Below are 13948 nucleotides of genomic sequence, written 5' to 3' on the forward strand. Positions count from 1 at the left end.
GTTTCGGAGGAGCTTTGGTATGCTCCACTTATCTGGACTGGTCTGGCATGGATGATAATGAAGGTGAAATTTAAAATTTTCTGTTAATTTCCTTTCCTTGTAGTCCTGCCAGACCAGTCCAGAGTCTGCCAGACCTGCCAGACCAGTCCAGAGTCCTGCCAGACCAGTCCAGAGTTCATCCTACAGTGATCAAATGCTCTCATTCTGTCAAGTTCAGAAAACTAACAGCGAGTATCTTGTTGTCATTTTGAAGATAGTTGGTCTAATTGTGACCTTGGTGTAGGGCTTATCTAATTCCTGGGTTCATGAGCATGGTATGAAGTTTGTTTATTTAAAAACATATATGTTGTACCATAAGCAAAACTATCACAACAGTTTACAATAAAAATATTCATAAATAATATAAAAACACACTGAACAAACTTAATCATCCTCTTCAACCCTTTACCTATGCAACCCTACTCACTCAAGCACTAGGGAACAGGAAAGTCTTAACATGGCTGCATCAGGTTTTGATTGTGTTGTTGATTTGGAAACCAAAACAAACAAATGTTTTGACATAGGATACAGAAGGGCTGAAGGCAGCACCAGACTCCTGTAGAGGGAATGAAGTCAGTTTTGAGCATTTTTTTTCCTTTCTCCATTTACTGGCAGGGAGACATAACCCACTTGTCTGGACTGGTCTGGTAGGACTAAAGGAAAGGAAATTAACAGATACGTTGGAGCAAGGATATGATTTAGGGACATGCTTTTTTGATTTTCCTCCTGCGCAGGTGTAACTAGGTGTGTATGTTGGCACTGGTTCTGCACACACTTGCAAACTTTCAAAACTGATTTAAGCGGGCTGTATGAAAATTACCCTCTAAATATGTGCAAGTATTTTTGACATCTAACCACATTTAATCCCTGGGAATACCTCTTTTTTTTTTACTGCAGCTAAAACTGTGCATCATGAAAGTCTGTGCATGCTTTTAATTTGCTAAAAACCCAATTAGGTAGTCAGTTTACCCATGTAGTTCCTAATGAAGACTTTGAAAATCTATCTTTAAGTGCATGCCATACACTCAGAGAAAACAGCAAATACCTTCTAAAATAAAGCAACATAGTTCACGTTCCAATAGCGATCCTGTATCAGTTGCTGATGTATGATCCATTTATAGTAATATGGCAACCTGCCATTTAATAACAAGGGAAATGACAATTAGTTTCTGTTACTGCACAAGAGCTAAAATATTTAGTTTATTGCATAAAGTGAACAGTCACTGAAAATTTCCTTTTTTGCATGATGTGGGGCTTGGCATGCACCAAGAAAGCCCTTGCTGCCACCTTGCTTGTAGTACTTGAAGCTCCTGCAGAGCCTGGCAGAAAGCTACATGCTTCCTAACAGGCTGCATATGAGGCCAGAGAGCAGCCCGGTGCACAGAACTAGGAAGCAAACCCCAAAATAATAGGTAAAATGACTTCTGATGGGGGCTGGTGTCATATGACCTAGCACTGCACACCTTCCTGGAACATTTTAACCTTGCTGATTTCCTCAGTCTTCTGACTATACAACAGATCTTTTGATCTGTGGTTTCTTGCTAATTAAAACTAGTAGGACTTATTAACCTATTTTCTGAAGGAAAAGAAGGCTTATGAAATTGATATCTCTGTGGGTGTGTTCCCCCTCTACTTTTTGTTTTGTGTTATATCAGCACCAAATTTCCAGAACACATCGGGGTGGGGGGGATCAGGAGGGAATGTGAGGATTCTGACGAGGGTAGTTTTATGGGATACACGCATATGTGTAGAAAACGGCTGTGTGTACATGTGTCCCAGGAAAGTAGGCTTTATTAGTCTGGATGGAACTTCTTATCATTCCATGGTGCTATTAGATGTATACAGCACGTGCACTATATTTTTGTCTATATCTGCTACAATTGCTTTATTGCCTACAGAGAGTAGTACCACTATGGACAAGGCTACAAAAGCAATTACAAACAGTGAGATTGTGTCCATCTCGAAGAAAATCACCATGCTGGAAATGAAAGAACTGAATGAACGGCAAAGAGCTGAACACTCACAGAAAATGTATGATCATCTACGTATTACACTGAAGCAAGTGGAAGAGCGCAATTTTGAACTGGAAAACAAGTTTGCTGAGGTGAGTAATAAATACTTGATTCACTCCTTAATTATATGCAGCTTCAGCTTCTGGTTCCTTACTGAGTGTCTCTGGTTTCTGAAATTTTATTTATTTTTATTTATTTATTTGGATATTTTTACATAACGTTGTTTGGTACTGGCCTTCACAATGGTTCACAAGTATAACAACAATACATATAACATTTTTATGTATAACGAAAGAACATATGGAGAGATACAATCTGTGGTCAATTTTACAACCAAAGCAAGTCCCCGGTACTGACCATGGAGAATATGACAGAAATAGCTGACTCAGGTTTAATAAGATTAATTTAGTGATTATATTCAGGTGTACACTGAGGGCCTGATTTTAAAAGCATTTGCTCGCTTAAAATTGAGTTTTACACATGTAAATGCAAACCAAATAAGCCTGATACTTCACTTTCAATGCATATCCAGCATAGCTCTCTGCTTCAACGGCAGGGGAGAAGAAAAACTGATACTTCACGCATATCCAGCATAGCTCTCTGCTTCAACGGCAGGGGAGAAGAAAAACTGATACTTCACGCATATCCAGCATAGCTCTCTGCTTCAACGGCAGGGGAGAAGAAAAACTGATACTTCACGCATATCCAGCATAGCTCTCTGCTTCAACGGCAGGGGAGAAGAAAAACTGATACTTCACGCATATCCAGCATAGCTCTCTGCTTCAACGGCAGGGGAGAAGAAAAACTGATACTTCACGCATATCCAGCATAGCTCTCTGCTTCAACGGCAGGGGAGAAGAAAAACAACCAATAAGGGCTGAATAACATAGTCTTGGTAAAACAAATAAGCATGGGTGTAGCTTGCTTATTGCGGCGGTTACTACCCCTACTACCCCTAACTAATCAAGCTTGATATTTCACTCGGATGCAGCTCCATCACTGCTCTCTACATTAATGGCGGGGGTGGAAGGGAAATAGAACCAAAGAGCTAAGAGAAACAGATAAGTATGAGAAAAAAATGTGTGAAGCTTGCTGGGCAGACTGGATGGGCCGTTTGGTCTTCTTCTGCCGTCATTTCTATGTTTCTTTGTTTCTATGTTTCTATACTCGAGTAAGTGGGCTTTTGAAAATTGCCAAAATATATGCCATCAAATTGTCTATAGAATTTACTAGTGTAAGTGTATTTTACACATGTAAATGGCTTTTTAAAATTGCTATGATGGTATGTTCTATTTATGTGCGTAAGTCCTGTTAAAATTCACCTCTTATCAATTTTTTTATCAATTGTTGACAGTGTTTTTTAGGTGATCCCATGTACAGCATTGTGAAATTTCCCATTTCAGTTCAGCAATTACAAGTGGGATATTTCCCCCTACCATCAGATGGAGGAAGACAACATTGTTTTTCTGTGTGACATCACAGCCACTACATAGGAGGTGGTACTAGCAGCAGGAATCCAGTATTTCCTGTTCATACCCAGATCAGTCCAGACACGTGGGTTTTGCATCCCTACCAGCAGATGGAGGCAGAGAACAAAACTTTGAGGCACTGCTACATATCCAAGAGTGCCACCTGCAGTCCCTCCGTATTTCTCTGTCTCCAGCAGATGATAGAGATGCAATCCTGCTGTCTGTTTAAAAAAACAAAACAAGAAAGTGAGAATTTAATGCCGTGCTCTCTGAGGTGTTAGGTACCTTTGTGGACCATCCCTCAGGTGGAGCCATGCGAGTGTGTGTGTGTGTGTGGGGGGGGGTTGGCTATCCCTGTCTAGCTTTGACCCGCCACTGTCAGAGGGTCTGATAGCCAGGGGACTTGCTCCCTCATTCTCTCCGAGGTCTCCTTCAGGCTGCCTTCCTCCTGACAGGGAAGTATTTCTTTTCCTTGAATAATTAAGTTTAAAAAAAAAAAAAGTTAGTTGTTGGAAACAGAAGCTTTGGTCGGGGTGGCTCGGCAGAAGGGACTCTTTGTACTTCAGTGGGAGCTGTCAGCGCCAGAAGGAGGGAGAGTTTGAGCTGCTGTGTCCGACGAGGGATCCTGGGGGCTGACAGGCAAGTGGCTCAGGTGCATTTTTCTCCTCCATTCGCTGAGTCAGGCCTGTACAGGCAGTTCTGGGGACAGGCCACGTGTGCGGCCTGTATGAGAACGCCTGAGTAGGGTTTTTTCTCCTGCTCTACTGCCAATTCTCCGGGGCACCTGGGGAAGCTGCCAGGTGGATTCCTAAGGCACGTTTTCGATCTTCCTGTGCAGGAGCGCGTCTATGAAGGCAGACCACATGCACGGCCTGCGTGCAAGCACCAGTGCATGGTTTTTTTCCTCCCACTAGGCCGCCGCTTTCTCCCTTGCTTTAATGGCACCAAAACCTTGCACGAAATCCAGTAAAGCATGCAGGTTGTGTTCTCCGCGGCTTAATGAGGCGTCCCTGTGCTCCGGCTGTGCTGGGGGGCAGTAACAGAGCCTCAGAGGATGCGGCCCTGGACAGGAGGGCCACCAGATCTTTGAGTCTTGCAGCAGAGGTCCCAGAGGGACTGGAAGGAGCAGCCATGGCCTCCAAGAGTCACAGGCAGAAGGCTGTGAGCTCCAAGGTGCCCAGGGATTTTCCTCTAGCTCTTTCTCCCATGAGACCGTCAGCAGCACGGGATATTAGCACAGGTGGAGAGTCAAGATGGGAGCAGCCTTGAGAAAGATGACGCGGATCCAGAGGAATTTTCACTGGATTTTGTTCTCCTCCTGCATAAGGCCTTTCTGTCATGGAAGGGGGGGCAGGAGGAAAGCGTCCCAGGGAAAGAGCCAGTTGCGAGGTGCTTGCAAGAGACCTAGGGAGGTCTCGTTGAGAGGTTTTGGGCGGTTTGCTCAGACGTCTGGGCCCGGGACATAGTTTGGGATCCGAGGGTGATCCAAGGAATTTGGTCGGCTCGGATGATCCTCGGGAAGATCCTGCAAGTGCCTGTACAGGGGGGTGATCCCAGTGGGGTGAACTCCGATGCGGACCCGACTGCAGTTCTGGATACAGACAAGGATGACCCTGATCCATCTGAGATGCTGGTGACAGAGGGAGATGACCTGAGAGTCATCTGCCTGTTTAGGAAAGAGGAGCTGTGTCCCCTGATTCCTCAGGCTTTGGAGGAATTAAGTATTAAGGTCACTCAAGAGGAATCAATGAGGGAGTAAATCTGGTCCTGGAAAGACTGAGGAGTCCTCATAGTGCCTTACCATTACCTAAGAAGATAAAGAAATTGGTTAACCGGGAATGGGATTTCCCAGAGACAGGTCTTAAGGTGGGCAGGGCGATGGCGAAGCTTATACCCATTGACGGAGGAGAGGAGGACTGAAAGGCTCATCTGCATACTGCTCCCAGCATCCCCCGGGAGAGGAGTCCAGAAGTCACCGCAAGCGATCCAGGGATTGACATCCACAGCCCCAGCTTCCAGAGGCCCCGCACCCTTTGTAGTAGAGAAGGACCGGAAGGCTCATCTGCATACTGCTCCCAGCATCCCCCGGGAGAGGAGTCCAGAAGTCACCGCAAGCAATCCAGGGATTGACGTCCACAGCCTCAGCTTCCAGAGGCCCTGCACCCTTTGCAGTAGAGGAGGACCGGAAGCGCGCACCGAACTCAAACCCTTCCATTAACTGAGTGAAGATTAATTTATAGGTGGTTAAAGAAGATTGGTAAGTATAATTTTCAGAAATGTTTGGGCTTATAAAAGTTTGTGAAAGGTGAAATTAAGGGATATATTCTTTAGAGTTTGTGTGTGTCTGAGGTAATAAGCAAGCCAGAGATAGTTAATTCTAGGGTCTGTCTTTCCCACCCACTCAACCCTTGATTTTTAGGCATGAGACACTTTCTGATTAAAAATCAATCAGGGTCTTATCTAAATCATACTATTGTACCAGCCCTTATTGAAAGTTTAATCATCCCCTTGTAGGACACTTGCTGATTAATTAGTAAATTCACCTGTACATTTAAAGTACTCTCATTCCAACTCCCTTAGTATCCTAAAATTAACTAGGAACTCAATAAAACTAAGATGAAGGCAGCAGTCCAGCAGCAAGAGGGGGGTTTTCCAATCTTTTGCATTGAGTGTCACATGTATGATTTTTTACCTGCCGGTGAGAGATTGTGTGTGTGCACTCAGTGCAAAGAGCTCCTGGCTCTCAGAGAACGAGTCTGATCTCTGGAGGCTAGAGTAGCAGACTTGGAGGAGTTGAGGCAGACAGAGAGGTACATTGATGAGCCCTTCAGTGACATAGTATCCAAGTCCCAAATCCAGTCTGGCAGCCCCAGTGCTGCCTTGGAACAGAAAGGTCTCCCAGTAGGAGAACATCACCCTGGTGTAGCAGGAAGTGATCCTGTAGCAAGGACCTGCTCTCCAGGTGATGTATTGTCTTCTAGCACTGGACAAGTCTCCAAGGGCTATTGCCCAGGAGGGAAGGGTTAGGTCGGCCATCATAGTTGGTGATTCGATTATTAGAAATGTAGATAGCAGGGTGGCTGGTGGACATGAGGACCGCCTGGTAACTTGCCTGCCTGGTGCGAAGGTGGCAGACCTCACGTGTCACCTAGATAGGATTATAGACAGTGCTGGGGAGGAGCCGGCTGTCGTGGTACATATGGGCACCAACGACATAGGAAAATGTGGGAGAGAGGTTCTGGAAGCCAAATTTAGGATTTTAGGTAGGAAGCTGAAATCCAGAACATCTAGAGTGGCATTCTCTGAAATGCTTCCTGTTCCACGTGCAGGTCCCCAGAGGCAAGCAGAGCTCCAGTGTTTCAATGCGTGGATGAGACGATGGTGCAGGGAAGAGGGATTCAGCTTTATTAGGAACTGGGGAAACTTTTGGGGAAAGGGGAGACTTTTCCGAAAGGATGGGCTCCACCTTAACCAGAGTGGAACCAAGCTGCTGGCACTAACTTTCAAAAAGGAGAAAGAGCAGCTTTTAAACTAGAACAAGGGGGAAAGCAGACAGTCACTCAGCAGTGCATGGTTCGGAAAAATGTATCCTTGAAGGATACTAATGAAATAGGAGAGTTAGGGCATCTCAACAGAGAGGTTCCATTAAAAGCAAACATAGTCCTTGGGCCTATATGTAAAAAATCACCGAAGCTAATGATTTCTGAATTATCCCTAATCACTGAAAAGCAGATTGTTAATACAAACAAAAAACACACTTTGAAATGTCTGTATGCCAATGACAGAAGTCTAAGAAACAAGATGGGAGAGTTAGAGTGTATAGCGGCAAATGATGAGATTGACATAATTGGCATCACAGAGACTTGGTGGAAGGAGGATAACTAATGGGACAGTGTTATATCAGGGTACAAATTATATTGCAATGATAGGGAGGATCAACTTGGTGGGGGTGTGGCACTTTATGTCCAGGAGGGTATAGAGTCCAACAGGATAAAGATCATACAAGAGACTAAATGCTCAGTAGAATCTATATGGGTAGAAATCCCATGTGTGTTGGGTAAGAGTATAATGATACTACCGTCCACCTGGACAAAATGGTCAGACAGATGATGAAATGCTTAGAGAAATCAGGGAAGCTAACCAATTTGGCAGTGCAATAATAATGGGAGATTTCAGTTACCCCAATATTGACTGGGTAAATGTAACATCAGGACTTGCTAGAGACATAAAGTTCCTGGATGTAATAAATGACTGCTTTATGGAACAATTGGTTCAGGAACCAACAAGAGAGGGAGCTATTTTAGATTTAATTCTTAGTGGAACACAGGATTTGGTGAGAGAGGTAATGGTGGTGGGGCCACTTGGCAACAGTGATCATAACATGATCAAATTTAAACTAATATCTGGAAGGGGACAATAAGTAAATCTGCAGCTCAAACACTAAACTTTCAAAAGGGAAACTTTGATAAAATGAGGAAAATAGTTAGAAAAAAACTGAAAGGTGCAGCTGCAAAGGTTAAAAGTGTTCAACAGGCATGGACATTGTTTAAAAATACAATCCTAGAGGCGCAGTCCATATGTATTCCACACATTAAGAAAGGTGGAAGGAAGGCAAAACGATTACAGTCATGGTTAAAAAGTGAGGTGAAAGAGGCTAATTTAGCCATAAAAACATCCTTCAAAAATTGGAAGAAGGATCCATCTGAAGAAAATAGGATAAAGCATAAGCATTGTCAAGTTAAGTAAAAAAAACATTAATAAGACAGGTGAAGAGAGAATTTGAATTGAAGTTGGCCATAAAAGCAAAAACTCATAATAAAAACTTTTTAAAATATATCCGAAGCAAGAAACCTGTGAGGGAGTCGGTTATTTTATTTTTATTTATTTAGAGTTTTTCTATACCGGCATTCGTGATTAGAAACCACATCATGCCGGTTTACATACAACGAGGGGTTGTGAACAAAAAAGGAACATAAACAAGTGCAAAGAGATCAAAAGTTACATTACAACAAGGGTCTTATAACTGGGGAGAGAATTAGAATAAGAAAACCGAGCAGTTAGGATTAAATTATTTACATTATATTGTGAAGTCTCTTATAATGGTTAGACCATTAGATGACACAGGGGTTCAAGGGGCTCTTAGGGAAGATAAGGCCATTGCAGAAAGAATAAATGAATTCTTTGCTTCCGTGTTTACTAATGAGGATGTTGGGGAGATACCAGTTCTGGAGATGGTTTTCAGGGGTGATGAGTCAGACGAACTGAACGAAATCACTGTGAACCTGGAAGATGTAGTAGGCCAGATTGACAAACTAAAGAGTAGCAAATCACCTGGACCGGATGGTATGCATCCTAGGGTACTGAAGGAACTCAAAAATGAAATTTCTGATCTATTAGTTAAAATTTGTAACCTATCATTAAAATCATCCATTGTACCTGAAGACTGGAGGGTGGCCAATGTAACACCAATATTTAAAAATGGCTCCAGGGGCGATCCGGGTAACTATAGACCAGTGAGCCTGACGTCAGTGCCGAGAAAAATAGTGGAAACTATTCTCAAGATCAAAATCGTAGAGCATATAGAAAGACATGGATTAATGGAACACAGTCAACATGGATTTACCCAAGGGAAGTCTTACCTAACAAATCTGCTTCATTTATTTGAAGGGATTAATAAACATGTGGATAAAGGTGAAACGGTAGATGTAGTGTATTTGGATTTTTAGAAGGCGTTTGACAAAGTCCCTCATGAGAGGCTTCTAAGAAAACTAAAAAGTCATGGGATAGGAGGTGATGTCCTTTCGTGGATTACAAACTGGTTAACAGACAGGAAACAGAGAGTAGGATTAAATGGTTAATTTTCTCAGTGGAAAAGGGTAAACAGTGGAGTGCCTCGGGGATCTGTACTTGGACCGGTGCTTTTCAATATATATATATAAATGATCTGGAAAGGAATACGATGAGTGAGGTGATCAAATTTACGGATGATACAAAATTATTCAGAGTAGTTAAATCACAAGCGGATTGTGATACATTACAGGAGGACCTTGCAAGACTGGAAGATTGGGCATCCAAATGGCAGATGAAATTTAATGTGGACAAGTGCAAGGTGTTGCATATAGGGAAAAATAACCCTTGCTGTAGTTACATGATGTTAGGTTCCATATTAGGAGCTACTTGAATAATTTTGTATCATACACAAATTTGATAACCTCTCTTGTTGTATTCCTTTGCAGATCATTTATAAATATATTGAAAAGCACCAGTCCTAGTACAGATCCCTGAGGCACTCCACTGCTTACCCTTTTCCACTGAGAAAATGTACCATTTAGTCCTACTCTCTGTTTCCTGTCTTTTAACCAGTTTGTAATCCACGAAAGAGCATCGCCTCCTATCCCATGACTTTTTAGTTTTCTTAGAATCCTCTCATGAAGAACTTTGTCAAAAGCCTTCTGAAAATCCAAATACACTACATCTACCGGTTCACCTTTATCCACATGTTTATTAACCCCTTCAAAAAAATGAAGCAGATTTGTTAGGCAAGACTTCCCTTGGGTAAATCCATGTTCACTGTATTCCATTAAACCATGTCTTTCTATATGCTCTACGATTTTGATCTTTAGAATTGTTTCCACTATTTTTCCCAGCACCAAAGTCAGGCTCACTGGTCTATAGTTTCCCGGATCGCCCCTGAAGTCTTTTTTAAATATTGGGGTTACATTGGCCACTCTTCAGTCTTCAGGTACAATGGATGATTGTAATGATAGGTTACAAATTTTAACTAATAGATCAGAAATTTAATTTTTTAGTTCCTTCAGTACCCTAGGATGCATACCATCTGGTCCAGGTGATTTGCTACTCTTTAGTTTGACAATCTGGCCTGCTACATCTTCCAGGTTCACAGTGATTTGGTTCTGTTCGTCTGACTCATCACTCTTGAAAATTGTCTCATCACTCTTGAAAATTGCACTAATCTGTATATAGTTATTGTTATAGTTCAATCCCATAGCATATACCCATAGCATCTAATCATTGATGTGTGTTTTATGTAAGGGCTCCTCCCAAAAATTATTTATATGTTGCCTAGTTCACTATGTTATCTGTTATATGTAAGGGCTCTGCCCAATGGTTTTTTGTTCACTGTAAACCGATGCGATGTGCGAACGGTCATCGGTATAAAAGAAACGTTTACATAAATAAATAAATAAATAAATAAATCTCCCCAACATCCTCATTAGTAAACACGGAAGCAAAGAATTCATGTAGTCTTTCTGCAATGGCCTTATCTTCCCTAAGAGCCCCTTTAAACCCTCGGTCATCTAACAGTCCAACCGACTCCCTCACAGGTTTCTTGCTTCAGATATATTTAAAGAAGTTTTTATTATGAGTTTTTGTCTCTACAGCCAACTTCATTTCAAATTCTCTCTTTGCCTGTCTTATCACTGTTTTACACTTAACTTGACAATGCTTATGCTTTATCCTATTTTCTTCAGTTGGATCCTTCTTCCAATTTTTGAAGGATTTTTTTTTGGCTAAAATAACCTCTTTCACCTCACCTTTTAACCATGCTGGTAATCGTTTTGCCTTCCTTCCACCTTTCTTAATGCGCGGAATACATCTGGACTGCACGTCTAGGATTTTATTTTTAAACAATGTCCATGCTTGTTGAACACTTTTAACCTTTGCAGCTGCACCTTCCAGTTTTTTTCTAACTATTTTCCTCATTTTATCAAAGTTTTCCTTTTGAAAATTAGTGTTACAGCTGTAGAATTATTTATTGTCCCCTTTCCAATTATTAGTTTAAATTTGATCATGTTATGTTCACTATTTCCAAGTGGCCCCACCACCGATACCTCGCACCAAATCCTGCGTTCCACTAAGAATTACATCTAAAATAGCTCCCTTTCTTGTTGGTTTCTGAACCAATTGCTCCATGAAGCAGTCATTTATTACATCCAGGAATTTTATGTCTCTAGCAAGTCCTGATGTTACATTTACCCAGTCAATATTGGGGTAATTGAAATCTCCCATTATTATTGCACTGCCAAATTCTGTGATGCCAGTTATGTCTATCTCATCACTTACTGCTATACACTCTAACTCTCCCATCTTACTTCTTAGACTTCTGTCATTGGTATACAGACATTTCAAAGTGTGTTTTTTTGTTTGTATTAACAGCCTGTCTTTCAGTTCCTAGGGATAATTTGGAAATCTTTAGCTCAGGTAATTTTTTACATATAGGAACATGGACTATGTTTGCTTTTATTGGAACCTCTCTGTTGGGATGCCCTAACTCTCCTTTTTCATTAGTATCCTTCAAGGATACATTTTTTCCGAACCATGCATTGCTGAGTGACTGTTGGCTTTTCCCCTTGTTCTAGTTTAAAAGCTGCTCTATCTCCTTTTTTTAAAAGTTAGTGCCAAAAGCTTGGTTCCACTCTGATTAAGGTGGAGCCCTTCTTTTCGCTAAAGACTCCCCCTGTGCAGCAGGTCTCGGAATTACAAGCTTTGTCTTGCCGGGACCCTTTTTTTGGTGAGCACATTGAGCACGGTCACTTTCTGACCTGTGCCATCCTTTCTCCCTCTCTTGAATTCTGTGTTTCACATAAATCAAGCGATTTCCCTTCCAGCCTTTTCCCAGGATAAGTGTGGGCCGGAGTACTGGTTCTTCTAGTGTCTGGACATTCGCATGGTGATTCTGCAATATTTGGAAGTTAGTAATGACTTCCACAAGTCAAACAAATTGTTTGTCCTGATTGGAGGCCCATGTAATGGGGAGGCGGCCTCTATGGCTTCCTTGGCCTGCTAGATAAGACACTATTGATTCAGCTTTTTTGCTCAAAGATAAGAAGTCTCCTGAGTTACTGTGCACACATTTCACCAGGGGGTAATCAACGTACTGAGTGGAGGTGCATGCTCTCGCACCTGCTGTTTGCAGGGCAGCTATGTGGTTGTCCCTGAATTCCATGGTGAAGGATTATTGGTGGACATGCTTGTGCAGGAGGAATCAACGTATGGGACGAGGGTATTGCGGGCAGCCCTCGCTTCCTCCCATTTAGGTAATTGAAGCTTTGGTACTTCCCACTTGTCATGGCTTACTGGTGTAGCAGGTTGAGATGTAATTAGAAATGTTCTTACCTGCTAATTTCCTTTCAATAAGACCTGCTACATCAGTCCAGGACCCACCCGGGAAGCACAGCTATGTAATTGACGTACGGCTATGATTAGGATTATACTGAAGGTCAAGTTTAGACATTTGTTCCCAGTGTGGTTACCTTTGTGTTCCTTTCCTTCTCCTCCTAGGGGCAGGGAAATTTTCTTTCAGGTTGATTCTTGTTATTAATGGTTGATGCTTCTTATGCAAAAGGGATCTGACCCAAAGTTTTGTCAGAAGGATACTGGATTCCTGCTGCTAGCACCTCCTCCTAAGTAGTGGCTGTGATGCACACAGGAAAACAATGTGATCTGTCTCCATCTGGGAGGGGGAAATAACCCACTTTTCATGGCTGGTCTGGTGTAGCCTATGCTAGTGCATAAGAATGAATTATTGCACCTGCTGATATTGTAATGCGTGATCTGCCTTTCATCAAAGCAATGGTATAAACCATTCTGTCTGATACAGAAGCTATGGCTGTCTATCATTACTTAGTCTATTAGTAAACAAAGTGACATACATTGTCTCACTGAGGGTAATAATTGGACCTCAAAGCTAATTTGTAGTCCTGTGGATTCATTGTGCCCATGAGACTTCAAGCTCATTTTAGTGGGAAAGCCTGCATTTGGTGACCTTTTGAAAATGCAGCCAGCTGCAGCAACAAAGCCCAAACCTCTATGGGTACATTTTGTTTTGAACAAGAGCAAATATACCTGTGGAAAGATTCCATGGGGCTTTAAAAGTGAAAGCACCAAGCATATTTTACCTCCCCTGACTAACCTTGTCTCTGTGATCAGCATGGATACTTTTATGGGAGGCAGTATTAAAACTTCCCATTTCCATGGGTAAAATGCTTTGCATAATACCCTTGTTATTACTGTAGAATTATCCATTAGAATAACTACACTGTACATTTGTATGAAAAGTGTTTATTTTGTATATTATCAGTGTAATGGTATTTTTGTTTTCCCTAGCTCACTAAAATCAATCTTGAGGCCCAGAAGGTGGAAGAGTTATTAAGAGATGAATTGACCAATAGTGTGAGTAAAGCTGTTAGTGATGCAGATAGACGAAGAATCATGGAATTAGAGAAAAGCCAATCAGAACTAAAAATTGAGGTATCAAAGTAAGTACATAAAAAAGACATTTTCTATAACAGAACATAAAGAACTGGTACTAGGAAAACATGAAGTTAGATATTTCACTAGTCATTAAATTTCCCTTCTCATTCTGATTCAATTGCTTTGCAGATATTGTGTGTGAAGCTCTTGAAA

General features: G+C 41.9%; 1 protein-coding gene across 3 annotated transcripts in view; it reads left to right on the plus strand.

The window, feature by feature from the left end:
* The window catches only part of CEP290 (centrosomal protein 290), a 557889-nt gene that overhangs the window by 263392 nt on the left and 280549 nt on the right, over positions 1-13948 (plus strand). For all 3 annotated transcript variants that reach the window (XR_003856690.1, XM_029601651.1, XM_029601650.1), the window contains exons 27-28: positions 1938-2143; positions 13649-13800. Coding sequence is in view for 2 of the 3 variants with exons in the window: in XM_029601651.1 (XP_029457511.1) it covers positions 1938-2143; positions 13649-13800 (358 nt within the window). In the remaining variant the exon portion in view is untranslated. The remainder of the gene's footprint in view (positions 1-1937; positions 2144-13648; positions 13801-13948) is intronic.

Source organism: Rhinatrema bivittatum, chromosome 4, assembly GCF_901001135.1.
Source record: "Rhinatrema bivittatum chromosome 4, aRhiBiv1.1, whole genome shotgun sequence".
In the NCBI taxonomy this organism is placed as follows: Eukaryota; Metazoa; Chordata; class Amphibia; order Gymnophiona; family Rhinatrematidae; genus Rhinatrema; species Rhinatrema bivittatum.